Below are 27491 nucleotides of genomic sequence, written 5' to 3'. Positions count from 1 at the left end.
ACTCTTGTGAGTCCCCTGGACTGCAAGGAGATCAAACCTATCTATTTTGAAGGGAATCAACCCTGAGTGCTCCCTGGAAGGACAGATCCTGAAGCTGAGGCTCCAGTACTTTGGCCATCTCATGAGAAGAGAAGACTCCTTGGAAAAGACCTTGATGTTGGGAAAGTGTGAAGAGGAGAACGGTTGGACAGAGGATGTGATGGTTGGACAGTGTCACCGAAGCTACCAACATGAATTTGACCCAACTCCAGAAGGCAGTGGAAGACAGGAGGGCCTGGAGTGCTCTGGTCCATGGGGTCATGAAGAGTCAAACACAACTTAACGACTAAACAACAACAACCAAATCATCATCATCATCAGAGTTCATTGGGGCTTTGGAAACAATATCAAGACATTTCACACAGTACTATAAGCACATGCAGATCTCAGAAATCACACCACCAAAATTACAAAAAACGGCAATAATAGGAACAGCATACATACTGAGCCAATATTTAACAAATACTTAGGGTTTTGGTTAAAACTTGTATCTGTTATATAATACCAGTCAATGTTTTTATAATTTTGACTGTGCCTGGTGTTTTTAATCATCATCATCATCATCTGAAACTGTGAATATGAAAAGCTCTATTAAAAAGAAGACTTCACAATTTTACAAATGACCCTATCAGACATTACACATTAACAAATCGTGGCAGCAAGAAGTCAAACACAAAGAATGTTTTATTCCTTCCTTATGATATATTGATTATGATAAGAAGTCACTAGTTCTTATTTACTGTATAGCAATGATCCTTTATCAATCCACCTCAGTTCAGCAACTATATTATAAATCTATTGTTGTCCCCTCATCAAATTTGTGCTGCAGCAAGATTCTGCTGCTTTGGAAAAGCAGAAGAGAGTCACCTACATTTTGCCACACCAGGGCGACACACAATATGAAACAACTGGCAGTCAGCCACTTCCCTGACTCTCTGGCATGCTTCACCATGCTCATACTACCATGCTCAAATACCTTTGGAGGTGGTGAGCGCTCCAACACTGGAAGCGTTCATGAGAATATTGGACAGCCATCTATCAGATCTGCTTTGATTTGTATTCCTGCACTGAGCAGGGGATTTGGACCCGATGGCCTTATAAGCCCCTTCCAACTCATTCATTATTGTTCTGTGATTCTAGATCTTTAGAGATATATGCATAACAGAATATCAGGAACACTGAAGCTGTGATCCTAATAAGAGAGAACATTCTTTGTTTGTATGAGCACATGGTCAAATATGTACTGCTCCATCCCCAGCAGGTTATGGTATATGTTATGTTGTGGTATATGTCAGAACATAAAGCAGTTGGCAGAAATGCACAAATCTAATGTGTTGGATTTCCTGATTTAGCAAGTTGCCAGTCAGGAGCAAGGATTATTGATCAGAGTTAGGTAAAAGGCACACAGAGGCACCTCTTTCCAAATACATTGGCAGGAACAGGGAAACATAAAAGAGCAGAAAAACAGTTTTCTCTCCCTTTACCTGCTGGGAGCTGCTAGCACCAACCAAAGAGCCTGCAGGCTGAGTTCCAAGCTATACTTCACTGTCCTATCATTTTCGGGCTTGTGATTGTGGTATCTATAACTCATGCTACATCAGCTAGAACATTCCTTCCAATAGAGCGAAGTATACAGCAGCTGTGTGAGTATTTGCAGAAATAAGGTACCTATTTTAAGCAAGTTGGGGGGGCACTCCATTGACAAATAATGCCGGGAATGCTCCAGGATTGGGATGGTTAGAACTGCATCATTTTCCATTGATGTCATGATGTACAAGTTAATGCAAATCAACTGAGAGTTTTTCCCCTTGATCTGTACATTTTTCCTCTGCCACTAGGGCTTCTACTTTTTTCTCAGTCAAATACATTCACATCAGTTCAGCTGGTCTGATCACTTGATGCAGAATGAGTGAGCAGGAGCTGGTTCTCACAGCTTCCGTCAAGATGGGGAAAGAGGAAGTAAAGGGGCACTCATGGTTGCCAGTTCCTCTCAAACAAGCACCCCTTGTCTCCAAGTCACCTAGGAGGCAGGGGGGAAAAGACCAAGGAGGAAATCAGCAGCCAGCCCTTGTTTGCAGCTTGTTAATGTAACTATACTGTAACTGTGCTCTCCTGCAAATCTGGACAGCTGCAGCAGAGCTGCCTTGACAAGCTGCTAGAAAGGGCTGAATGGCAATTTCCTCCTCGCTCTCACTCTCTGCTGATTCCTGTAAGATTCGGTAAAGCAATTCCACCCAGGGAAAGCCGATTCCCTTGGCATGAACTCACAGCAGATCACTTTGCATTTTTCCTGCAGTATTGTTGTAGCCTCAGGTCTAGTGGCCATAGTGACCTTAAACACATTCCAAACAGAGCTTGTAACTAATCACTGGCAGCACTATTTAAGCTTCTAGAAATTACAAAAATCATTTGTGTATGACCACCAGCAAGTGATTTACATAATACTGAAACTGTGGGATTGAGATACGGCAACTCTGTTTGCACTGAAATCAATAAAGCCAGCCCTTGTGTCCCTAAAGACATACCTTTAAAGTAGCTATAAGCTTCCTTTTAGGGCGAACTGGCTCAGCTTCAACTATCACATCATCTGCATCCACATCCACATCAAGAGAAGCAACATTTAGGTTCCCTCCTTCTAAAGATAAAATAAGATAATAGTAAATTGAATTCTTGATGTTTAGATCATCAAAATATCACTCTCTTCTGACTATCAGCTACCAATAAAACTGAATGACCACTTCTGTTCTCTCTGGCATTGTCTGTTCTCATTCATAGGTAGGAGTGGTGGTGGTGAGGAGCAGTCAGTGCTAGAGAGAACAAGGAAGGAAATGAACCCAGTCAGTGTCCTCTGCTGTCAACAAAAATAAAGTTTTCAGAAGGAAAGACGTGTCACTCTGTTTCAGCAGCAACAAAATCAATGCTAACACAAAAACAAAAATGCCGTGGCACCTTTAAGGCTACCAAATTTATTTCAGTGCTAGCTTTTGTTAATTACAATTCACTGTTTCAGTCACTTAGAGGACAATATCTGGCCTACATGTTTTGTACCTGCCCACACCATGAATACTATGGCTTAGGCACTGAACTCTGAACTCCATGTGTCTGAAGAAGTGGATTATAATCTATAAAGGCTCACACCGATATACATTTGTTTGCTTTCAAGGTGTCCTAACATAACTCTTTTCATTTTGTTTTTGTTCTTCTGCCTGTCTATATACAGTAGATGCATACAGGAGAAACATTTCCTTCTAAACTATTATTGTCTGATGTTCCTGGTAAGGAGATAGATGATGCAGCCCACTCACTATCACTTGAGTTAAGGTGTGTTTGAGTTTGTTCTTCATTGTTAAAAAAAAACCACCTTAACGCAAGTGATAGTGAGTGGGCTGCATCATCTATCTCCTTACCAGGAAGGGAACATCAGACAATGATAGTTTGGAAGGAAATGTTTCTGCTGCATGCATCTACTGTATATAGACAGGCAGAAGTATGGGACACTGCAGGCAGCTGGAGTTTTCTGTATGCATAATGTTGATACATGAACCAGCCCTCTGTGCCCAATCACTTCTGAAAGAAGGAATCGTTTGGTTTTATTCTGACAAGGTTGCTATAAGTTCTCTGGAGAAAGAAGTGATTTAGAGAGACTGAACTAGTGCCATGGTGACAAACACTGGCTGAATGCCTGCTTATAGTAATGTTCATTTTGCACATTCACCAACAGACAATTATAAAAGCACCATTGGTTTATCTCCTATAAAGGAAACTTAGCCTATAAACCAGTGTTTTCCAAATTTGAGTAACCAAGTGTTTTTGGACTGCAACTCTCAGAAGCCCCAGCCAGCACAGCTGGTAGTGAAGGCTTCTGGGAACTGCAGTCTAAGAACACCTAAGTTACTTAAGGTTAGGAACCACTGTTATAAAGGATAGGTTCTAGATCTGGAAAGATTTTGTTATCAAAGTATGAAAAAAAATCACCTGGATCATTAGGGTCCTCCTCTTCATCATCACTAAAGGACTGTAAAAGAGAATGACCATCAATCAAACTATGACAGACGCCAATCAGTTTCCATTATTGTACTACCTTAGCAAATCCTCCATCATCAGCAGTAGATATATTTTGCAGAACAGTACCAAACATACTTTCCACAAGCAGAAAACACTGATGATATATTGAGATGTTACAAAGAAACATCATACCAACATTCTCTTACTCTCCCTTCAATCTTCAATTTTTAAAGATTTTAAAAATATTTTGTATTTTGTTTTCAATGCCTATGTTAGATTACACTAGACTCCCTCCTATTATCCCCCACCATTTGCTATACAGTATTTAGTAGAACAAATGGGGCAGTTCAACAACATCTGGAAGGTGTCAAGTTGCCCACCTTTGTCTTAGAACAAGAACAGATAGAAAACAAAAACTGGAATTCCCTGCCACCATACTTTGCACAATATGATTTTCTACTTTTGCTTGGCTACCTGTCCCATCTCATACTCCAATATAAATGCAGATGTTGCATTCTCTTAACTGCAAAGGCTTCTTTTGGCTATTCTGTCCTTCATTGTTCTCTATTGCAGCCATTAGCTTCACATCTCAGCCCTATATTTTCGATTCTAAATACTGCTATGCCCTCAGACCAAGGTCTGCAAGTAATGAGAATTGCAGGGCTACACGCATCATCTAGGATTTTAATGTCTTTGAAATGAGGTATGGTATGCCTTTTATGACATCTGAGGGCTCAATCAGATGGGCATTTGCCCCGTTTTTTGGTGCACTGTGGGGCCAGTTGGTTCACTCTTTTTTCTGGCGATCAGACAACCTGATCGCTAGAGTCAATGAAGTTATTCCCAGAGCACCTCTACCCACAGCTGCAGGCAGTTTCTGTACCCTGGTTTTCAGAGGAACCAAGCCAGGGAAATCTCCTTAACTAAATAAAATGCATACTTATGGATACTATTTTTATTTGACAAAACCTTACCAATTTGGCAGATTTGAATACTTATACCAAGGGACATCATGTGGCTGTCCAAGACCACTTTTTTGTGGCCTCCTTGCCCACCCTCCAAAACAGTGAATTTCAAACAGAAACTGCATAAAGCCTCTTACAACAAGCAGAAAATGTTGTTGCTACTTATTTTAGGAGTGTTTAAGATTTAATGCTGAAATCTAGCCACACAATGGCAAACAGGATGGGGTGGCCTGAAGTGGATCCTTGGAGGGACATTATCTACTTGACCCATCAAGGTTGCCAACCCCAACTTGTCCAAACCTTAACCTTACCACCATAAAATGGCTGGGCTTAAAGGGACTGTGGGCTGAAAGGGACTGGGTTCAACTCAAGCAGAAATCTTATTACAATACTATGACATTTATTATGGTGAAGTATCATACACTACCTGGTTATTTAACTCCTTTAATGATTCATAGTACTTGGACCACCAATCTAGTTCTTCTTTCTCAGGTTTTTCCTCCTCAAATACCTCTTCTTTTGGGATGAGTTCATCAACAGGAATTTTCTTCAGAGGTTTCTGAAGGTGAATTAGATATTAAGAGCTATGCATATTCCTTACAAATTATTAACATATTCTTTCTCACCATAGAATTTCCTCAGAGATGCATTTCTCAGCAAACTTACAAATTAAACCTGTGCTTACCACATGCTGACTAATTTACAAAATAAAGCACACTAAATGCAAGTCATGTGAGGAAAATTCTATGCTGTGACAAATAGACATCTTTCACTACTTTGGGGAGCTCATCTCCTAAAAACCTGCTCAGCACATCATCAAGGTTGTCCTTTGGTATTCAGAAAGGTTGTATGAAGACAGGGTGCCTAAGTCCCTTCTCCTTCAGGCCTTTTGGAGCTCAAAATTACTCTCAGCAAGTGATTTGTTTTAACCTGTATTAGAAGATGAGTCGGTATATCTTTGCCAAGTGTAAATGGAAAAAGAGTTTAACCCATCAAAGTATGTGCAGACATGAGAAGACAGGACCAAGGATGCAACTATGTGGTCTAGCTAAGTACTGATGCCAGCTGTTGGGAAGATGGCTGAAATCCAGACTCAGAATCTAAGGAAACACCAAATAATTATCCAGACAGCAGCTGGTGAGAGAGGCAGTGACATTCATGACCAGCACAAGCACCTCTGCTGACATAGACATGTTGAAGCTCACCAGAGTTGGTTGCTTCACTGCATCTTTTATTTTTTAATATTTTAAATTTACTAACTCTCACCTTAATCTACAACATGGCACTGCTGTTAGGATTAAAAAGGGGAAAGAACCATGTACGTCACCAACTGTTCCTTGGAGGAATGGTAGACTATAAATGTAACAATTGGTACTTATCCTCAAGTTTACTACCAGGGCAACAGGAGGAAACTGTTTGATTCCTGCAAGGCACAATGGCCATTCTCAGCCATTCATATTTACACTCCTGCTCTTTACACCCACAATTCTGTTTCCTTTTTTGTCACCCAGTAATATCCCCTCCCATATAAAGCATGCTAAGATTTCTCAGTAATTCAGGCTTGTGAAAAAGATGTTTCTCTGATGTGCATCAATGAGGCTGTTTCCCATTAGCCACAATATTCATATGACAGTAGGATCTAGTAAATAGTGAAAACTGATATTTTTGCCACACTCACCTTTACAAGCTTGAGGGGATTTACTTTGCTACCTACGTCTCCAGCAACTGCACCGATATTTATTACCGTCTGACCGGCAGCTGCACCAATGTTTACGACTGTCTTCCCTGCAGTGGCACCAAGATTCAACACTGTTTTGGAGATGTTAGGTCGGGCTGAGGCTTTTCGCACTAAAAAGAAGTTGTACATATCATGTATTTAATAAAAGAAATATAATGTCTTTATTTGTTGTATCATTTCCACATTGTTATCCAGTTTTGTTTCTCACCTGGAACTTTCCTTTAAATTACTCCAAAAAAGAGAATGGATGTGAAATGTAAGTAGATTGCCACTTTTACTCACCTTAAAATCACTTCATATTATACAGTCTGTTTACGCACACAGCATGTTTTTGGTATGGAAGGGATATAGTTCACCGTACAAATATGTAAGACATTAAAACTTCTAGCAACATTTTAGCCTCCTAGAATGATATTTAGTTGAAAAAATGCACACAAAATTATATCTAGAAATGAGGCACTGATGACATTATAACCTGAAATTTTGTAACTTGAAGAGCTGTGCCTCGAAGTTCCAGAAATGTGCTGTATATATTGTTAATTTCTTTGTTTTCAACAACAAACAGCTAGGACAAAACGTGTTCCTAGAAATCCACTGATGTTACCATTGAGTGTACAGAGTTGGAAAAGTTAATCTTTTTGAGTTATAACTCTATTATGCAAGAGCTAAATAAATCCCAATTTATAATGACCTATCTTGAAAATCATATTATCCCACTTCATAGGAAGGTACCCTAAAATGCATTATAAACACTTACTCTTGGGTGGGCTGTCTGTTTCCTCCTCTAGGTCATCTAATTCTTTAGGAGCAAATTTCATAATATGAGAAACTATATGAGTTCCCACCATGACAGAACGTCCGAAGGCTCTCTTTTCCACCACAAAGATACTGAGAGGTGGATGTAAGTACACTTGCTCTGGAAGTTCCTGTGGGAGACAACTGAGTGTCAGCAAGCAGATTACAGAAAAGTACTGTACTGTATTGCCTTAGAGCTGAGCTGGTTTAATAACAAATGAGGTTTCACAAGAAGCCGTTTTTTATCAATGCATCTTCTACAAGTAGAATATGTACTGTAGAAACGCATATACCTGCTCTACATCACTTTCCTAATCCTTCAGCAACAAATACATAGCAATTCCATTTACTCTGATAGTCAAGTATATGAATATTTCAAAAGTCATCAACTGATGGGAACATAATTTAACCAAAATGCGCCTATGTAGAGACTATGTAAGATAGCAATGTAGGAGAACCAAATAAAATACAAATCTAGGAAGTTCCAATATTTGCTTCCCAAATCTTGTTTGGTTTTATTCTATTCCAATACATAGATACAGGAAAGTTATCCCAGGTGTAAGAATCTTCTTCCCAACTCCTGTCTGTCTGTCTGTCTGTCTGTCTGTCTGTCTGTCTGTCTGTCTGTCTGTCTGTCTTACAATATTAAAAAAATATAAACTGGCATGCAAATGGGAAACAAATCAAAAGAAAACAAAAGAAAGAAAAAAACAGCAGTCTAACTTTTATGCAGGAACTCACTGAGAAAAATCCTGTCTGAAGAGAAAAGACCTTGCCTGCAGAAGGACAACGAAGGGGCAGGCAGCCTAGCCTCCTACGGAAGAGAATTCCACAGCTTGGGAACAGTGACAGAGAAAACCCTCTCTTGTGTCCTCATTAAAAAAACCTGTGTAGGTGGCAGGACAGAAAGGACAGACTTCCCCTGGTGTTTTAAAAACCTGGGGAAGGCTCATAAAGGAAAATGTGATATTTCAAGAAGCTTGGACCTAAGTTATATAGGGCTTTATAAGTCAAAGCCAGTGCTCTGAATTGTGCCCAGAAACAGATTGCCAGCTAGTGGAGTTATTATAACAAGGGAGTTATGTGATCCTGTAACCAGCACCAGTTAACAATAGGTCTGCAGCATTTTGGATCTGCTGCTTATGTTTCCAAACACTTTCCAAAGGCAGCCCCATGTAGAATGCATCACAGTAATCCAAACAGGGTGTAACTAAGGCATGCATCACTCTGGCCAGGTCAGACATCTCCAGCAATGGGTGCAGCTGGAGCAGTAGTTTTAACTGTACAAATGCACTTCTGGTCATTCCTAAGACCTGGTTCAGGTATGAATTCCTAAGACCAAGTTCAGGTATGAATCCAGGAGCAAACCAAAACTGTGAATACATGTTTTCAGGGAGAGTTTATCTCATCCAAAAAAGTTTGAAACTCTATTCCTTGATCTGCCCTTCCACTGACCAGGACCACCCTTCAACTGAGTAGGAGCATTTCTGTCTTGGCTGGATTAAGCTGCAGTTTATTCACCCTCATCCAATCCATTAATGACTTCAGATGTTGATTTAGAACCGATTTAACCTACTCACCACATTAATGAATTTGACAAGTTCATTGAAATTTGGGTTCTCTTTATATGATATAACCACTTCAGATTCTACTTTCTTCCCAGCGCATTCTATTATCACTTGTGGCTCGTCAACCTCAAACAAGTTTACACGTTTCAGATCTCTCAGACCCCAAAACAATATCTAAGAAACAGAAAGCAAAGAGTCAATACTCTTGTGGGTAATCAGAATAGCGCCTAACATTCTCTTTCTTCATATTCCCATTCTCAACCATTACAGAATCATACTGAAGGCAAGCCAATTGTCTCATCTGAATTAATCGGTATCCAGTTACATGTCCCTGTTTTCTGGGCCATACTTAACCAAAATAATTAATCTGGAATGTGCAAATGGATCAGACTTAGAGGAATAATTTAAATTTGTCTTCCTAACAAATTATTTAATCAACAAATTAGTCTACCATTCAAATGCTGAAGTTTTGTTTATTTATTTATTTATTTACAATATTTTTTTAGCCGCACCATTACCAGTGGCTTCTGGGCGGCGTACAACATTAAAACTTAAAAACATTAAAACCCTTTTAAAAGACAATATAAAATATCATATATTAAAATAATTCTTAAAACATCAAAATTAATAAGTTCTGCTGCTCATGTGGCCAGCTAGGGAATACTGTTTAATTAAAATGCTGGCTAAACAGAAAGGTCTTTGCCTGGCCGAAAAGCCAAGAGTGTTGGAGCCAGGTGGATCTCTATAGGGAGGGCATTCCAAAGTTGAGGGCAACAGCCAAGAAGGCCCTCTTTCAGGGATGGCACCTTCAGAAGGGCCTCCTGGCCTGATCTTAGAGGACAGGCAGGCTCATATGGAAGAAGGCGGTCCTTTAGGTCAGTGGTTCTAACCTTTTTGAAAGAAACGCCCCCTTGAGCCTTTGAAGAAGTTATCATTGCCCCCTCCCCACAGCGATATCTTATTTATTTATTTATTTATTTATTTATTTATTTATTTATTTATTTATTTATTTATTTATTTATTTATTTATTTATTTATTTATTTATTTATTTATTTATTTATTTATTTATTTATTTATTTATTTATTTATTTAAGACACTTACATCCAATGACCCCTGAAAATAAAATTCATTTGCAAGAAAACGAAATGCCCGGTGAAAAAACAGTAACATTGCAGTCGTCGGACCGTCTTCAAAGGCTGCCCCGCGTATAGCGCTTTGCAGTAGTCCAGTCTGGTTGTTACCAGTGCATGAGTGACTGCTGCCAGGCTCCACTCATTCAGGTAAGGGCGGTTGATATATTCTCCGCAGCTGTAAGAAGGCACCCCTGGACACCGAATCCACCTGGGCTTCCAAGGTCAGACTGGGGTAAAGGAGCACCCCCAAGCTGCGGACCCTGTCCTTTAGGAGGAGTGTAATCCCGTCTAAGGCAGGAAATGGCCCTTTAACCTATCTGGCGGGGCACCTACCAGCAGCACTTCAGACTTGTCTGGATTGAGCCTCAGTTAATTGACCCTCATCCAGACCATTATCAAGTCCAGGCACAAGTTCAGAACGGTGACTGCCACACCTGGATTGGTAGAGAATGAGAGGTAGAGCTGGGTGTCGTCAGCATATTGCAAACTCCTCAGCCCAAACCTCCTAACGACCTCCCCCAGCAGTTTCATGTAGATATTGAACAGCATGGGGGACAGTATAGAGCCCTGAGGAACCCCATGACGCAACCGCCATGGATCAGAGCTTCACATAGTAAGCCACGCTGGAATAGGCCCATTGAATCAATGGGGATTTGGTGAGTCAATTCTTTTGTAAGTCCCATTGGTTTAATGGGCCTACTTTAATACTATGCTAAGCAATAGAATTTCAGTCAGAGATCATACATTTGTTTCCAGACCTAACACCTTCTCTTCAGAGTGGTTCTTCATAACCCAGTATGCCCCCATTTTTCCAGGATACCAAAAAATAGGAAAATAACATGGAGGAAATTCAAAAACTGCAAAACGTTTCAGAGCAGCCAAGCTAATTCACGCCTTTGTAACATTTCAATATCAGTTTCTGTATTTCTAATAAACACACTCGAGTACAAGGCTATGATCAGACTGATATGCAAATATCACTCAGTCCTACAATCCTCTTACCATTATTTCTGCACAAGTATATTGACTTCAACAATTCATGCCAAATACAAAGAATGCATCTCCTCTCACTGACTAGTCCACTTGAAAAGCTAAATAATTCTTAATAACAATTACATGTCATCTTGTTGATTCTGCCTTACATTGACCTTCCCAAGGTTTTCTAGGTATAAAGTACTCAGAGGTGGTTTACAAGCTGTCCTCTGGTGGCACTCTAAGACTGTGCAAGGCTGCACAGATGGCAGGGCCCACCCTCATCAGCCGCACTAATTTTGGCTGGGGGATTCAAACACTCCACCCTTAACTTCCCAAGCTGGGTCCTCCAGCCTACTGAACTCTACATATTACATAGGAAATTTTTACATGAACTAATTTTCTACTAAAATATATAGTACCTCTATGCGAAATTCCTTAAGGATTGGTCGGATTCCATCAGGAATAATGAATCGTCCAGAACGGGGGTCTCCCAGATATTCTGGCTCCTTGGGTTCTACATCACTAGGCACTGAGGGCTGGAAAGCAGACAATAATTAGACTGTACAATAGTTGTCATAAATCTTCTTCAAATCAAAGTATAAATGCCTACCTCATGGAAAATCCAGATTATTATGTGTGACTAGTTGGCCCAGTTAACCTGGCTTTCTTGGATCAATCTAGACCATACCAAAGACAGTCACTTTAAAGTGTGATATGTCATTTGGGGCAATCCTTGCATCCATATGCATGGATTGATCACACCACACCAAGCAACCCTATTTAGCATGATCTAGACCAGCCTTCTTTCTCTTTAAGTGGAAAAAAGCAAAAAATAAACAAAACCATCCTCCTGTCTCTTCCTTTGTCCTTTGCCAAAGTCGCTTAATGATCCTGAGAAATGAAAATCTTCCTTTCCACTTTTCCACTGAGGGGAAGGAAGATGAAACTTCCCATTTCTATTTAATCATTGTTAATGGACAAAGTGCACCTGTGATGCTTTGAAAGGGTTGTTTTTAAAAGGCATCACTTTTTCATTGTTAGCAACAATGAAAAAGAAACTGAAAATTTCCTCTCCCTTTCCCTTCACAGAGGAGGAAAAAGCAAGTATCCCATTTCTCAAGGCTGTTAAACAGCTTAAGCAAAGGGAAAGCTTTATGTCATCTGCTTTGATTAGATCCAAAGGATTACACATGTTGGAACCAAACAAAATCGGGTAATCCTACCAACATCAAAAAAGGAGTAGCCTCTGAGATGGGCCAAAAAAATATGCAGATAGGTATCAGTCAGGAGCAGGCTGGTTTTTAATGGCACGTATATGGTGTGGCCAGCAGGAAAAGGAGGGAACCAGCCTATCCCTAACCTGGACCAAAATGCGGGACAAGTTGCACCCTGAGATTTGAACAAGTCTTTCGACTGTGCACACAGCACCTCTGCTCTCTCCTGGCATACGAATGGGGAAGTTTCTAATTAACTGTCATTTTCTATTTTTCCCATCCAACATGCATACAATATATTCTGGTTAACAGCTTCATAATAATCAGGATATTAAACCAACATCTTAACATGGCCAATATCCTGCATGTTCTAAATCTGTCAGTCATAGTTTCCTGGTCCAAATGAAATAAGAGACTACAGTTAATTCAATGCTTCCTGGTTTGTTTACCAGCTCAAGTGACAGGATTAGCGAAGATGCTACATGTGTGGGAAATATACTTGTTCATTATATAGATGTATTCAGTTATGATCATCCAAACACAATTACAGTCTGTTCACCAGTCACCATTTTAAATAATCCTGACTTTCTAAAATGAAAAATGTTTAGCTTTGTACATCTAGAATTTACACCATCTTATTCAGAAATTCTTTCCATGCAGTCAAAATGCAAATGACTACCATTATAAGTGGTTAAATGCTTGTTATATGTAAATTCCAAAGTTGAGTCCCAGCTCAATGTATGCCTTGATCACAGATTTCCATAAACAATCTTCCCACTAGTGCTACAGAATCCACTCTAAAACAGAAATGTCTGGTGGGAGACCATGATGCAAGGAGGTTCATGTGCTACAATAAATATGTTAATAAGAATATACATTATCTATTGTGTATTCCACCCCATGGTCATTAGGATTATTCCCAACCTATTCAAGTTAGCAAGCTCCTCCTTCCAACCATGCCATGACAAAGAGTTTACTTACCTCTAGGTAGCCACTATAATCCAATTCAATCAGCTCAAAGACAGCAATTAATTCACCAGCTGCTTTATGTCCCTTATAAATGTCAAAAAACTGGAGAGATGGTTGACTGTATGGTTCATCTACCAGCTTCACCAGTGGTGTAGCAAAGGCTCGACCAAGGAACTCTGGAGAGCCCTGCACAGAAGGAGAAATTATGTTAGATACAAATACTTTATTTCAGGATTCTAGCAAGATGTCAGAGCCTAGATCTCTGTCTCCACAAGCATGGGCTCCCTTACCTTCACCTTTAGCATCTTGCAATCCTGCCTAGGGTGTTTCACACTTTTTGATGATCACTCATTCACATGAGCTCTGTCTAGCATGTCTCATGGAGAAGGTTCGCAACCATCATTAATATTTGCACTATGCAGTACAGTGGTGCCTTGCAAGACGATGTTAATTTGTTCCGCGAAAATCACTGTCTTGCAAAAACATCGTCTTGCAAAACACAGTTCCCCATTGGAATGCACTGAAATCTATTTAATGCGTTTCAATGCGGGGGGAAACCGTCTTGCGAAGCATCGGTCTAAAAATAAAGTCTTGAGAAACGCAGTTCCCCATTAGAATGCATTGAAATCTATTTCATGTGTTCCAATGGGGAAAAAACGTTTTGTGAAGCAGCGGTCTTTTTTTTAAAAAAAACCAACCGTCTTGCGAAAATTGTCCATAGGAAAAAATGTCCTGCGAAGCGCAACAGCGATTGCAAAAAAACATCATCTTGCGGATTAACCGTCCCGTGAGGCAATCGTCTTGCAAGGCACCACTGTACCTCTGAGCAAGCCTCTGAATGCCAGGTACTGCAAACAAGAGCAGATGAAGGCACATGTCTTTCTTGTAAGCTTTCCAGAGATATCTGGTTGATGTCTAGATGCTAGAGTATGTGGGCTGTTGGTTTGATTCAGCAGATTTCTCAATGCTTTAGCTTTTCCAGTGCTTAAATCCCATGGCCTGCTCTGCTTCCAAATTAAACACAATGCCAGTTTCATATCTAGAACCTGGTAGTATGTTATTCCTCCAGATGATCTTTGTGTCTGTGCAATCAGACTTGCAAGAAAAAAATATGTTTACCTCCTGGTGACCAGACACAAAGCCAAGCAAGCAGATTTGCAAGATTTGGAAGATGAGAAAAGCTGCACTTGTACAAAAAGATAGCTTTCAACAGTTAAGGGAGCTGGGCTAAGTGGCAGCAGCAGCTTCAACTACCCTCTCTTTTTCTGCAAATGTTGCTGAGTAGCGTCCTTCTCTGATCCTGCTTCAGGGCTGGGGTCTAAGAGTCATCTGGGGCTAATGAAATTGTATCAGTGCTGCTTCATTCAGCACTGGGCCCAACTTTAAAATATTTTTTTGCAAAATACCTCATAAGCAGCAACTGGCTAGATCACTACTGTAGCAGTCTTATCCTTCTCTCACTATAGCTCCACAGGAGGATGCTGCATTGGTTGTGAGGTTCAGATGGAAAAGAAAGTAGAGGGAACAGAAGAGGTGAGCTGAGGGTAAAGGGAAGATCAGCTGTAGCTGCTTCTCAGCGTGGTGCTCTTGCACCTCATATCAGTTCTGGTCTTAAAGGAATGGAAAAGTGGGGCTGGGTACATCAGCACCCTTATTCCTGCCATCTTATATCCTTGTAGGAAGTCTTCTGAGATGAGAGTTGGAGGGTATCTTGCCTAGAAGACCTTCACAAACCTGGTATCAGGCCTGAGACTATACAATCCATGCAATTCCTTAAACCTGCTGGTGGCTTCCCAATAATTTAGAAATGTTTAAAGTAGGAAAATGGGGCTATACTCTGTGTGTTCCACACCCTGAAGAGTGATTTCCTCGCAAAGAGAAAATTGTAGCCAAACGAATGTTACTTATATGATCCAACTTACAAATTTGTTGTGATCAAAGATATTAACAACAGCAATTGGAGTCTCTGTCTTCAAGTCTTCTTTCTTTCCATCAATAATGAGCTGGTCATATATAAGTAACTCATTCCACATAGGGCTTAGTGTCTCTTCTAAAACCTGAATTAATAAAGATAAAACCTATTGATATTCAACACAGATATTTTAAACAGTTACTTTTAGGAAAGCTGATTCAATGCAAGCACATATTCATCTTTCCTCCAACATTTTTAACAAACAAAAATAGTCTTGGGCAGTGGCGGCTGGTGCCTTTTTTGACTGGTGGGGCAGGTGTCATAGCAACTGGACAACTGGACAGGGCTAAGGGTGACAAGCAGAACCTATGAGGGAATATACACACAAACACATGCAGGAAGGCAAGCATTCATACATACACACAGCAAAACAGGAACACAGATGGGGCCTTGACTCTCCGTCTCTGGACAAAAGGCAGACAGCAGAGATAATTGCATATTTAAACAACAGGGATGAATACTTTTATCTCTTTTTTTCCTTTTTCCATTTTCCTGCTAAAATTGCACTCTCCCTTCCAATGAAAAATTATACAAATACCTGTATGTTTTCCTTTGTTGAGTGAAAAAGAAAGTTGGAATGGGTAGTGAATTCCTGGCAGAGATGAAAGGATTAAGAAGCTCTTTCCCCTTAAACCTTTCGAATTTTACATTCATGGTCACCTGAGGTCACTGGCCATTTTTAAAGCACAAAGGAAAAGTTTGCACACTTGGAAAGATGCCTTAAAGACCTTCTTTTCCCATAAGAACACAACCAACTGTTGGTCACAACTGAAGACCTTTATCTGTGTCTCTTCATTACCAAAGGCATGGCAGGCGGACTTGAAATTGGCCTTCTTCATGGTAGTTTTTAAACAATAGGACTGTTTAGAAATTACCATGTGTGCAAACTTTTCCTCATTTAGGCAGACAACTAAGATTTTCTGCTCCTGCAAGCTTTCACACTTTGGTACCCTTTAAAGCAGTGGTCCCCAACCTTGGGCCTCCAGATGTTCTTGGACTTCAACTCCCAGAAATCCTGGCCAGCTGAGGTGGTGGTGAAGGCTTCTGGGAGCTGTAGTCCAAGAACATCTGGAGGCCCAAGGTTGAGGATCACTGCTTTAAAGTGTATATATGTTGGTATTTGTACCACACTGCTGAAGTAGCCACAGCAGCAACGAACACTGCTGCTTCAATGCAGTGTGAAGGCCTTTTCGTTGTGTATTACAACCCAGAGCAGAAAGAAGGAAAGTAAGAACGATATAACAAAAGGCCAATCAAACAGCAAAGATTCCCAGTAGCAGCAGGATGGTATTTGCAGGGGGCTATGGTGACCCTGAGGTTAAGAATCTTTAAAATAAATTTTGAATGGACAAGGCTTCAAATAGAAAATGTCCTTATATAGAAGACTGTCCTCTGTAAATCAGGATCATAATTTGGAAGCTATGTGTTACAAGTAACAGTGTTGCTAGTAGTATGTTACTTTTTGTGGGTAATGGCTTGGTTCTTTTCAAATTTTAGTCCATGTTCTCATTTTTAAGTTAAGGGTTTTGTCCCCAGAAAAGTAATGGAAAAGTAATAGTTCTAACAGGTAGCATCAGTCATCTTTTCAAATCACAGCAAGAAAGGATAACAAACTTGGCTAATGACTCTGTTGCAGATATACTTACACTTGTAGTCTGACACTGTGTTGAAAATACCACTCTTGCAAATGGATCCGAAAGGCCATTTTCATCAGCTGGGAGAATCCCTCGAGCTTGGTACAAATGGGCTCGCAGCTGGAAGTAACTGAAGTCTGAAAAACATGACACAGCCATCAACTTTTCAGATCAACAGCATAATGAGTGATACATATACGTGAGTGATACTGCAAGGAAAACTTATTATTTATTTATTTATTTATTTATTGGACTTATATACCGCCCCATAGCGCTACAAGCACTCTCCGGGCGGTTTACAATTTAATTATACAGGCTACACATTGCCCCCCCAGCAAGCTGGGTACTCATTTTACCGACCTCAGAAGGATGGAAGGCTGAGTCAACCTTGAGCCGGCTACCTGGGATTTGAACCCCAGGTCGTGAGCACAGTTTTAGCTGCAGTACAGCGTTTTAACCACTGCGCCACGAGGCATTTGATAATGCACACAAATCAGATAATACAGTCTCCTATCACCAATACAAAAGCAGCAGCAGGAGCAGCACATTAATATCTGTCATTAGAGGTTTAAATGGCTATAGATGACTCCATTCAACAAATTCTAGATAGGTGATCCCTGCTGTAGTTTATTTCTTGAGGAAAAATAGTAGGTCAGAATCCTGTTGATGGTTTACTGCATACATTAAGTTGTGTAGCTCTCTGTGGTGAATTGCTACTAACTAAAGAGGCACCAGTCCCATTTCCAGGTGCATGCCTGTTGAACAACTGGTTGTGTGTCTTGCAACATGACCAGTGCTTCAACAGTTAATGTCAAGTAGCCACGTGATATACAGTTTAATTTACACCCACATAAATCACTACACGCACTCCATAATTAACAACCTACCTGTTTAATGACCATTCTTTACAACCCTTGGAAATCCCTGCTTGCTTCTTCGCCAGGCCCCTTCTCAATGGCACATGATTTATTACACCTTTATACATTATTATTGCTCCTGGCTTATTGAGCAGTTTGCTTAATGACCTAGTGATAAGAATGGAACTCGGTTGTTAAGTGAGGAGTGCCTGTAGCAGGATTCTGCCCAGAGTGTTGTGCTGCCTTAGAGATTATCGAATTTATGAAGACCAGATAGTCACAATTCTAATGAGTTTTAATGTTGAAATAACACAACTGGCACAAATGTTGTTGACAATTTACTACAGGTTAAGAAGTTAGTGTAAGTATTGCTATTGAGATTTATCACACAACAGCAAATGCTTGTGCTGATAGAATTTATGGCCAAGAATCTTGTCTGGACTGCTATGGTCTCCTATGTATGCACATAAACAGTCACATTAATGCTCCACATCTTCCTAACACTTCCAGGCACTTTGGAAATATTTGCTTGGGAATATATATACTGCTTATTTTCTTTATCATGAATGGGAATTCTAAACCTCTCTGAGTTGGTATGAGGTCTGGTCATGAAGCAGCAGGGCAGAAGACTGAGGTGAGTGAAGACTGAATGTGCAAGTGGTATTAGAGGTATTCATGTATAGAATAAGAGACATTAGCACTTTCCAGTGCAGGTTTGCGGTTATGGTATCTTTTATTTCAACAACAACAAGAAAGGAAACAAGTGTAATGTAATGAAACATCATCATCATCATCATCATGTGCCATAATTCTGACTTATGGCTACTGTTTCAAGTGTTTTCTAGGTCTAAAGCAGTGGTCCCCAACCTTGGGCCTCCAGATGTTCTTGGACTACAACTCCCAGAAACCTTCACCACCACCCCTGCTGGCCAGGATTTCTGGGAGTTGAAGTCCAAGAACATCTGGAGGCCCAAGGTTGGGGACCACTGGTCTAAAGTATTCAGACCTGGTTTATCAGTCCCTTTGGGACGGTGTCTCTTGCTTGCCCAAGGTTATGGAGGCTAGGTCTTCTCTTAGGATATACAGTGGGGAATTGAAATTGCAACATCTGCATCTAGTTGCCTAACTCACTGAACTATAAAACATAACTGAAAAAAGAGGTAATTGAAAATTAAAGAATAAAGCATAAATATTTTAGCTTAATAAACATAAAAACCACTGCATTGAGAATTTAAAAACAAACAAACATGTAAGAGCCAATCAGAATGGAAACAAAATATTGTGTCATTAGTTATTACATCATTTCTGACAGTTTCAGATCATTAAACTCACCATCTCTGTTAAGGTGGGTGGGTGGAAGGTATGTTGGAATCCTCATACTCTGTTGCATCTGATCGTAAACTGGTTTGAACTCCTCTGGTAATTCTGCAGTGCTGTTCTTCACATATTTCATGACCCCAAACCACATATAAATTTCCAATTTTGCAAAGATCTCTTCAGTGCGTGACCCTGGAACCTGGAGCCCAAAATAATTTCCCCCCAGAAGATGCTGAAAACAACAGCTGCTGTTCTGTAAAGGCTTGAAATCAATTCTTAGTGCTGGTCATATGCATTAATTAATACTCCATCCATCTCCCTTTAGCTTTAAATACTAGAGAATTAAAAGTAATAAGAAAAATCTTACCTTAAGAAAGACCGTTTGTATCTTGCCACAGTCTTTGCCTTTCTCTTCTTCTACTACTGCGTACAGGATATTCTGGGCAGGGATCCTCGCATATGCTAAACGTTTGTTGTTGCTGAACAGCCAAATCAGGACATCGGGGATAGTACACTGGGGCTGGAACCAAGGAGAGGAAACCAATGGTTATGACTCCCAAAATGTGGGATTCTGAGGGTCACACTAGATAATTAGCACATGACTTAAACCTTTACTTCTTTAAGTGGTGGAAGTTTTCTGTTTGTAAATGTGTGTGTTTCCCCTCATCTTCATATCTTGCATTCCAATGAACCGTGTTATGAAATTGGTCATGGAAGGGTAAACAAGGGTACAATTTGCATTGTTCAGGTACTTGCCTCTGAAGCAACTAAGTTGTGGGTGAAAAAAACAGCAGGCTAATGTGGGGAATACACATTTTCTAGTTTGACTCCAATGTTCTATAGTAAAAAAAATCTCTGGAGAAAACTATAATCCAAATTCTAATTTTCAGAAAATAACAAGAACATGTATTGTGCAGGTGTTGCTTTTATAGATTGTAAGGAGGCTGGATGATTAAGAGAATTAAAAAAGTAATTATCTACGTTTAAAGATAATGAAAGAAAAGGAAAGTCAGTTCTGGGGACATAGTAGGCAGCAGTCAGAATAAGGTTTGCTAGAATGTTCTGAAACTTCCATACATACATGCTGAATAAACCTGTATGTGTAATTCACGGTGACCATGAAGAAGAAACAATGTTGGGAAATCTGTGGCTCTTTAGAGTTGTTCCATTTCCTCTTGGCCATGCTACTTGGCCATGCTAGCTGGGGCTGATGGGAGATGGAGTCCAAAGCCACCTGTGCTGGAGCTACAAAACTCCATGTACTGTACTGTCATGCAATCTTTCTCTTACAAGTTGAAGCCACCCAATCCAAGCTTTACCGTATCACAATGACCCAACTATGCTCATGCTGCCCCATACCTAGAATCATACTATATACCTCTTTAGCCAAAAAACGCAGCTTTGACAGGATTGTCCTCGTCTCATTTACTTTCTCCTTGACATTTGTGCGATTTAGTCGCCTTCTTATGCGGAGCCCCTGCTTTGCATATCGAATCTAAACACAGACACAGAAAAAAGCACATCTTTTTCTAATCACATATTTAATCATACCAAGCCAGGATTGTTTTCTCACCCCCACCCTGCCGCTCCAAGGTACACCTCCACTTTCCTTATTCCCTCCTGAGCAAATTTCCTATCATAGAAAAGCATCAGTAATTTTTGGCAATACGGAGTCATACTGATTGTTGAGGATTCATGTAGTCAAATATGAGAAGAATGGCTATACTTTTGGAAATTTGCCAGAGTAAATTTGAGTTCAGGAGCTGGAGAAGGGGAGACTAGTTTAGGAGAGAATTTAAAAAGCATGAATATGACTATGAAAAATAAGGCAAAAATGACAAGATGGTAGGGGAGACGATTCCTAGAAAGTAAGGGTCACAGCGAACAGAGAGGAAAGATAAAGCAAGCAAGTGACAAGCTGGGACAAACCAGCATGGATACATCTCTGAAAACTGTCACAGTAAAAGTAAGAGACAATTCTTCCTCATTTTCACTTGGAATTTTTATGCGTCCTCTGACAATATGTAGAATAAGAGTAGAATATAGGTTTTCAAGGGTGTGCTTGCAACTAGTGTGCCACTGCCTCAGCTCCTGAGTTTCTTCCCTTGATGTATTAGCATTCATTCCTTGTGAGTGTCTTATCAACAAGTAGCAGCTGTGGGGAAGAATGTTTCCATCAATGGTTAATTTCTCCATTAATGGGATACCAATTGCCTATCTAAACTTCGAATTTGGGAATAGTTTCTTTTGGACTACAAATTTCACAATACCTTGATGGTTAATAAATTCTGGGAATTGTAGTCCAAAAAGTAACTTGCTTCATCTAGACCCAATAGCCTTGAAAAGTCTGAGAAAACGTCAAAAACAATGAACCTGACAATGCTATGGACATATTATTTACATAAAGCTAGATAGGGATTAGAATTTTTGATAAAATACTGAGAATTCCTGTCTACATCTGAAAATTTGATACAGGTTTTCCAGCAATATAGAACAATTACACAGCCTGACCATATCACTCACAAGGTTTTGTGGGAGAGATTTCATCCGGCATCGATCAAGATTATTTGGACGGGTCATTGTTTTTTTGTCCGCATTAAGAGAATACTGCCTACAAAGAAAGAAGATGTCAGTTCTGAGCCCATGATGGAATTCACATATTTCAAGGAGTAAAATATGGGCAAAAATCAATAACACAACATATGACAAGAGCACTATGAAATACCACATGAAGAAGGAGGAAATTGTGAAATTACAAGCACAGAGAGTTGCCAAATCCCTGGGAGTTTACAACTAGAAGAAGAAGAAGAATCATCCTTTGTACAGCAGTATTCTGCATTCCCTGATCTCTGAATTTTCATTTCACCACATACTGTCAAGCATATTTTGATATGGATTTTGATATGGATATTTTGTCCTTTTTTTGGAAGAGATACCCAGTAATTTCATGGCTTGTTCTAGTCACTCTTATTAATCCAGATATGGGACAACTTGTTCAACAGCAGGGTGAGGAACCTGTGATTGGGCTTCAGTCTCCACAAGCTCAGTGAGGGTGGGAAGTGGTCAGAGATTATGGCAGATAAAGTCCAACATCTGGAGGGCCACAGGTTACCCAACCCTGCTTTATTCAATGTACTCACTTCTTATGTTTCCAAAATACTTTGTAAAATCTAGGAAACATAGAAACAAGAAATAAAAACAGAAAGGAACTGGGTTGGAACCAAACACCTCAGAAGGTGGTGAGTGCTCCAATGCTGGGGTCATTCAAGAGAAAATTATACAACTATCTGTAAAGTCTACTTTAGTTTGGATTCCTGCATTGAGCAAGGGGTTGGACTTGATGGCCCTATAGGCCCTTTCCAAATCCATTATTCTATTATGCTATGAAGAAAAGAAGCTACATATATGACTGTCTAGCAATTTTGGTATAATATTCAACAATCTTTCCCATGTGTCCCTTTGGCATACCAATTTTTATGGGACCCCCAGTGTTTGGAGTGTTGGGAGCCCTGAGACTTTACATTCAAATCCCTGAGTGATTCTGAAGCTCTGTGGGCAGTTTATATACCCTTAATAGCTCACAAAGAAGTGATGATAAAAATCAGAATCACTCCTATGTCTATCTCACTAACATCCTTAGAAGAAAGAGGGTTTACAAATACGATGAATAAGGAAATGTAGCATTTCTGTACAGTATCCCTTTTCTATCAGCCATGTTTTCAGGTTCCACTGTAAGTATAGCTAGATCTCAGTTACAGCATCTCTATTCAGGTACAACCTCTTTCAAGAATTTGACAATGTATTATTCAACACTATAATTCAAGATGGCTTTTTTCAACATGTGTAGCTGAGACAGAAGGAGCTGAAAAGGCAACATGAGTCAGGATATGGTTGATGAAAAGCAGAGCAGAGATGCACTAACCTGCATCCAGCTACAAACTCTTCCAGAACCTGCTGAAGCCTTTCATCTGCTTTTGATCTTGGTCTCCTCAAGAGCTTCTCCACATCTTCTAGTCCATGTTCCTGTTGTAACAAAAACATTTTTGAAATCAGTCTCAGTTGCCAATAGCAACTAGCATTTTATTCTGTTCTTTAAGCATTTATTTGTTCAGTTATTATACTGTAGATATATTTACAAAGGTAAATATATAATGCATAACTACAAAAAGGAACATAAAACTGCACTTCAACAGTCACTTTCTATTACAATTCCTAGTATCCTCCCACTAGCACTGGCCATATGGCCATACAGGCTGCAGGACTCTGGGAGTTATAGTCCAAAAACAATACAAAACGATAATTTCCAAGCTCTGAAATTAAGATTGGAGATAATAGATTTATTTCTTGTCAGTTCTGTGTGAGTTAAAATCTAAGTACAGATGGTCCATGTCTGAATTAATGTGTGCAATTTTTACATAAAATATTATGTATGTATGTATGTATGTATGTATGTATGTATGTATGTATGTATGTATGTATGTATGTATGTATGTATGTATGTATGTATGTATGTATGTATGTATGTATGTATGTATGTAAATATATATTTTTAATATATTATTTCTCTCAAAATATGCAATTCTATAAATATTTTATCCTAAAAATGAATTTAAAAAATGAAGGATAACTGGGTTCTAATCTACATAATCATCTATCTGAGGAGTGGGTAAGTTTGTAAACAACAGGTATTTATATATAGAAGACAGAAGAGAAAATGTAAAGTCTGCTTTAAAAATTAGTAACAAATGCATTATTCATATTTTCTGGATGATAGGCTTTCAAAGATGCAGAAATAATACTCTAAATGATTAGGCCACATATAAGGATCTGTTGTGTCAGTTTTTTTGCAAAGATAAGAGAAAAAATTCCTTATTCTAATCAGGCTCTTGGTTTGAACAAATAACAATGCACGTTCTAAAGAAGATAAATTTGGTAACACAACTCTCAAGGCTTAGCACAGTCATCATAGGAACAGCAATACTTTACCAAACGCTCTGCTATTTTGACAATCCAGTTGGAATTATAGAGTCTCCAGGTATAATCTTCCCAGTAACTCCAAATATACACACAAGGCTTCTCATGCAGCATGGGCAGACAGCTGTAAGCACTAAGAGCAGAAGGCAGAGAAGATTTACAAGTTGTACTACAAAGTCACAAAATTCTGTGTTGCAAGGTTGTGCTGATATAATATCAAGACATCCCCAAAATTTTCCTTTGCTTCACTTCCACTTTCTCTGACAGGTATACTTTTCAACAAAGATGTTTTCCTCCATGGAATTTTTGGATTTGATTTCTGCACTTAAGACTTTATGTATATTAATTAAGATTATTTAATGTATTTCTCTCCAAAGCACCACATGTACTATATCCTTCCCAGACACACATAAAAACATTATTTTCAATACAAGCTCAGAGGTCTAGTTATACCACCGATTTCAAAAACAACCAACTATAGGAGAAGTCTAATTCTTCCTGATGAGTGTTTAAGACATATGAAGAAATTGGACAAACATTTATATATTCTATAGATATAGGAAAGGACATTAAACTAAAGAATTCATTGCTTTTAAATGCATGCTTTTAACTGCTTATATGGGTAAATGAATAAACAATAAACCAGGGCAAATGAAGAACACATTAATGTATTTGACACTGATAGGATAAGAGTGAAATTAAGAGTAATCACCTGTCATATTCTGTAGGTTCAGGCCTTTGGTTTTCAGTCATAGACTTATCAAGCAAAGTTGTACTTGGAGGTATGACTTCAACATCCAGTTCATCATCTGAACTGGGTTCCAGCAAAGGCTGTTTCTCTTCACTCTTCTCTCCCTTCTCACCTTTTTTGGAAACTTTGGCAATAATTTCTTCAGCTTTTCCATAGTTTCCTTGAAGTTGAATGAGGTTAGTCATTTGGTTATTGTGGCTATTTAATAAATATAGGGTATGGCTACATTAGCAGCAGAGAGTGATCTAGCGTGGGCCACTTTGGAACAGCCAGGCTTGATTAGAACTTTGTAACTATAAGCAACAGTGATTTTTAAAATGCTTTTGATTTCTTCTACATCAACTACAAGAGTAAAACTTTCCATTTCTGTCTATGGAACAGGCCACAGTCTTTCACTCAGCTGTGAATTCCCTTAGGAATGAGACTAATCAATCAGCCTAAGTCTTTGTCAAATACTTTGCCCCTAACATTATGTTAAAGTGAACAAAACGTATGCCATATTTACCTATAGAAATTTCAAACTTCACAGGTTTGGTACCTATTGATGGGTCCATCATAGTCACCTCAAAGAAGGAGGCAAAGAGAAGAAATTCTTCTTTCACACCCAGGGCATTCTGAACAAGAAGGAAGCATAGATTCACTAAGTTCTAATAATCATCATCCTGTGCCATCAAGTCAATTCAGGCATGTTATCTGTGGGGGTATTTATGTGATTGTCCTAATATCTGAATACCTCCATTTGGATAATGTGGCAGACATATCATCCTGTGGGAAGGGCAAGCATTTTGTGAGAACAGTCTCATAACTTGATCTAGTTCTCTAACATTTGGAGTAAGCTTGTTACATAGCTTAGTATGTGGGATGCTATTTGAAAATGCTGCCAAGTGATTCCATCATGCCAAGGAATTATGCAGATTATTGTCCTGCTGACTTCTGATTAGATTTGAAATCAGTAATAATTATGTCTGGCCCCAAACACTCTACATTTGGCCCCAAACAGACAGAATATGGTCCCCAAAATCTCTGTTGAAGAAGGCAGCTGTTGAACTGGAAGCACAACTCACGCTTAGTATAAAAGCTAGCAGCATTCTGTATTACCACAGAAAGAGGTGGCTTCAACACATCTGGCAGAAACTGACTGGACTATCTGTATTTTAGATGATGGCAGATTTGTGTGGAAGTCAGAATGTCAGGCAAGAATTGGAAAGACCTTTATTCAAATCCATACGTATCTATGAAAATCGCTTGGGTATATATGTATATGCGCACACATGCATTCATATAGCTATACATATGGCTTTCTTGCAGCAGTTTGTCACTATCACTGAAGGAGCAAGCCAGAACTATCTTTTCAGCAGTAGGAAATCCTGTGGCAGAAATGGCAAGCAAAACTCCATTTGCAAGTCCTCTATTGACATCCATATGCACTGGAAATTCTTCTAACTGACCTTCAGCACTGGTATTTTGGCATTGAGGGACGTGGTGGCGCTGTGGGCTAAACCACAGAAGTCTGTGCTGCAGGGTCAGAAGACCAGCAGTTGTAAGTTCGAATCCACGCGACGGAATGAGCACCCGTCTCCTGTCCCAGCTCCCGCCAACCTAGCGGTTCAAAAGCATGCAAATGCGAGTAGATAAATAGGGACCACCTCGGTGGGAAGGTAAACAGTGTTCCGTGTCTAAATCACACTGGCCATGTGACCACGGAAAGATTGTCTTCGGACAAACGCTGGCTCTATGGCTTGAAGAGCGGGATGAGCGCCGCCCCCTAGAGTCGGACACGACTGGACAAAAATTGTCAAGGGGAACCTTTACCTTTTTATTTTGGCATTGAGTCTACGTAGTCATGTTTTTTGTGGCATTAAAACGATATATCATAATTGTCTTAAAAATGATACTCACTTCTGGAAGAGGATGAAGCTCTTCTACCTCCACAATTACCTCACTTGGCTGTTCAGCCTCGTCAGGCATGCCAGCCTCAGCTTGACTTTGCTCGTGCTCTTTGAAAGAGCCTTTGGATTTATCTTTTGCCTTTTTACTCTTCCGCTTTATCTTGAGCTTGCTCAGGGCACCTTTGAGAACCTCAGTAGGCTTTTTTTCAGCTGCTTGGATGGTGCTGTAAAGTTCTACGCTAATGGCCATGAGAAGGCGCCCACGATAGAATATGCCTTCTCCCAGACCTTCATTGAGATCTTTGTGAACATCGCGCAAGGCTGAATTCCGAGGGGAGCCATATAAATTCACCCAAGTTGGTCCAAAAGTGGGATTATACCCTGAGGCAAAGAACACATTTGTCATTTTCTGGGCATTCTGTTAAGCCACACTATTACTATAGCCTATAAAAGTTAATTTTTTGAGCCATAAAACCAGAACCTCCCAGCCAGCATGGTCAGTTCCCATGCTGGGTGAGGGATGCTAAGTTTTGTGGTCCAAGAACTAACATTTCCAACCTTGGAATATTATATTCCTCTGCCATCACAAATAGGCCAGAGTTACTTGGTGATATCTCTACAAATACATGCAGCAACTACATTCAAATCAACATTTTTTCAAAGAAATGTATACAACCCATTTCATTTCTTAAAA

General features: G+C 39.6%; 1 protein-coding gene across 2 annotated transcripts in view; it reads right to left on the bottom strand.

Annotated features, from left to right (window-relative positions):
• The window catches only part of LOC110073403 (fer-1-like protein 4), a 71947-nt gene that overhangs the window by 19865 nt on the left and 24591 nt on the right, over window positions 1-27491 (bottom strand). For both annotated transcript variants that reach the window (XR_013545071.1, XM_020782585.3), the window contains exons 15-33: window positions 26808-27178; window positions 25414-25522; window positions 24870-25068; window positions 24170-24290; window positions 23106-23206; window positions 21707-21794; window positions 20562-20678; window positions 19551-19703; window positions 19199-19382; window positions 17022-17146; window positions 15326-15460; window positions 13416-13589; window positions 11640-11756; window positions 9123-9284; window positions 7505-7673; window positions 6688-6857; window positions 5437-5568; window positions 4015-4054; window positions 2565-2674 (exon numbers count right to left, since the gene is read on the bottom strand). Coding sequence is in view for 1 of the 2 variants with exons in the window: in XM_020782585.3 (XP_020638244.3) it covers window positions 2565-2674; window positions 4015-4054; window positions 5437-5568; window positions 6688-6857; window positions 7505-7673; window positions 9123-9284; window positions 11640-11756; window positions 13416-13589; window positions 15326-15460; window positions 17022-17146; window positions 19199-19382; window positions 19551-19703; window positions 20562-20678; window positions 21707-21794; window positions 23106-23206; window positions 24170-24290; window positions 24870-25068; window positions 25414-25522; window positions 26808-27178 (2777 nt within the window). In the remaining variant the exon portion in view is untranslated. The remainder of the gene's footprint in view (window positions 1-2564; window positions 2675-4014; window positions 4055-5436; window positions 5569-6687; window positions 6858-7504; window positions 7674-9122; window positions 9285-11639; window positions 11757-13415; window positions 13590-15325; window positions 15461-17021; window positions 17147-19198; window positions 19383-19550; window positions 19704-20561; window positions 20679-21706; window positions 21795-23105; window positions 23207-24169; window positions 24291-24869; window positions 25069-25413; window positions 25523-26807; window positions 27179-27491) is intronic.

The sequence above is a fragment of the Pogona vitticeps genome, chromosome 4 (genome assembly GCF_051106095.1).
Source record: "Pogona vitticeps strain Pit_001003342236 chromosome 4, PviZW2.1, whole genome shotgun sequence".
NCBI lineage: Eukaryota > Metazoa > Chordata > Lepidosauria > Squamata > Agamidae > Pogona > Pogona vitticeps.
The sequence above is the reverse complement of the archived record's forward strand: the minus strand, read 5'-3'. Positions and strand labels throughout refer to the sequence as shown.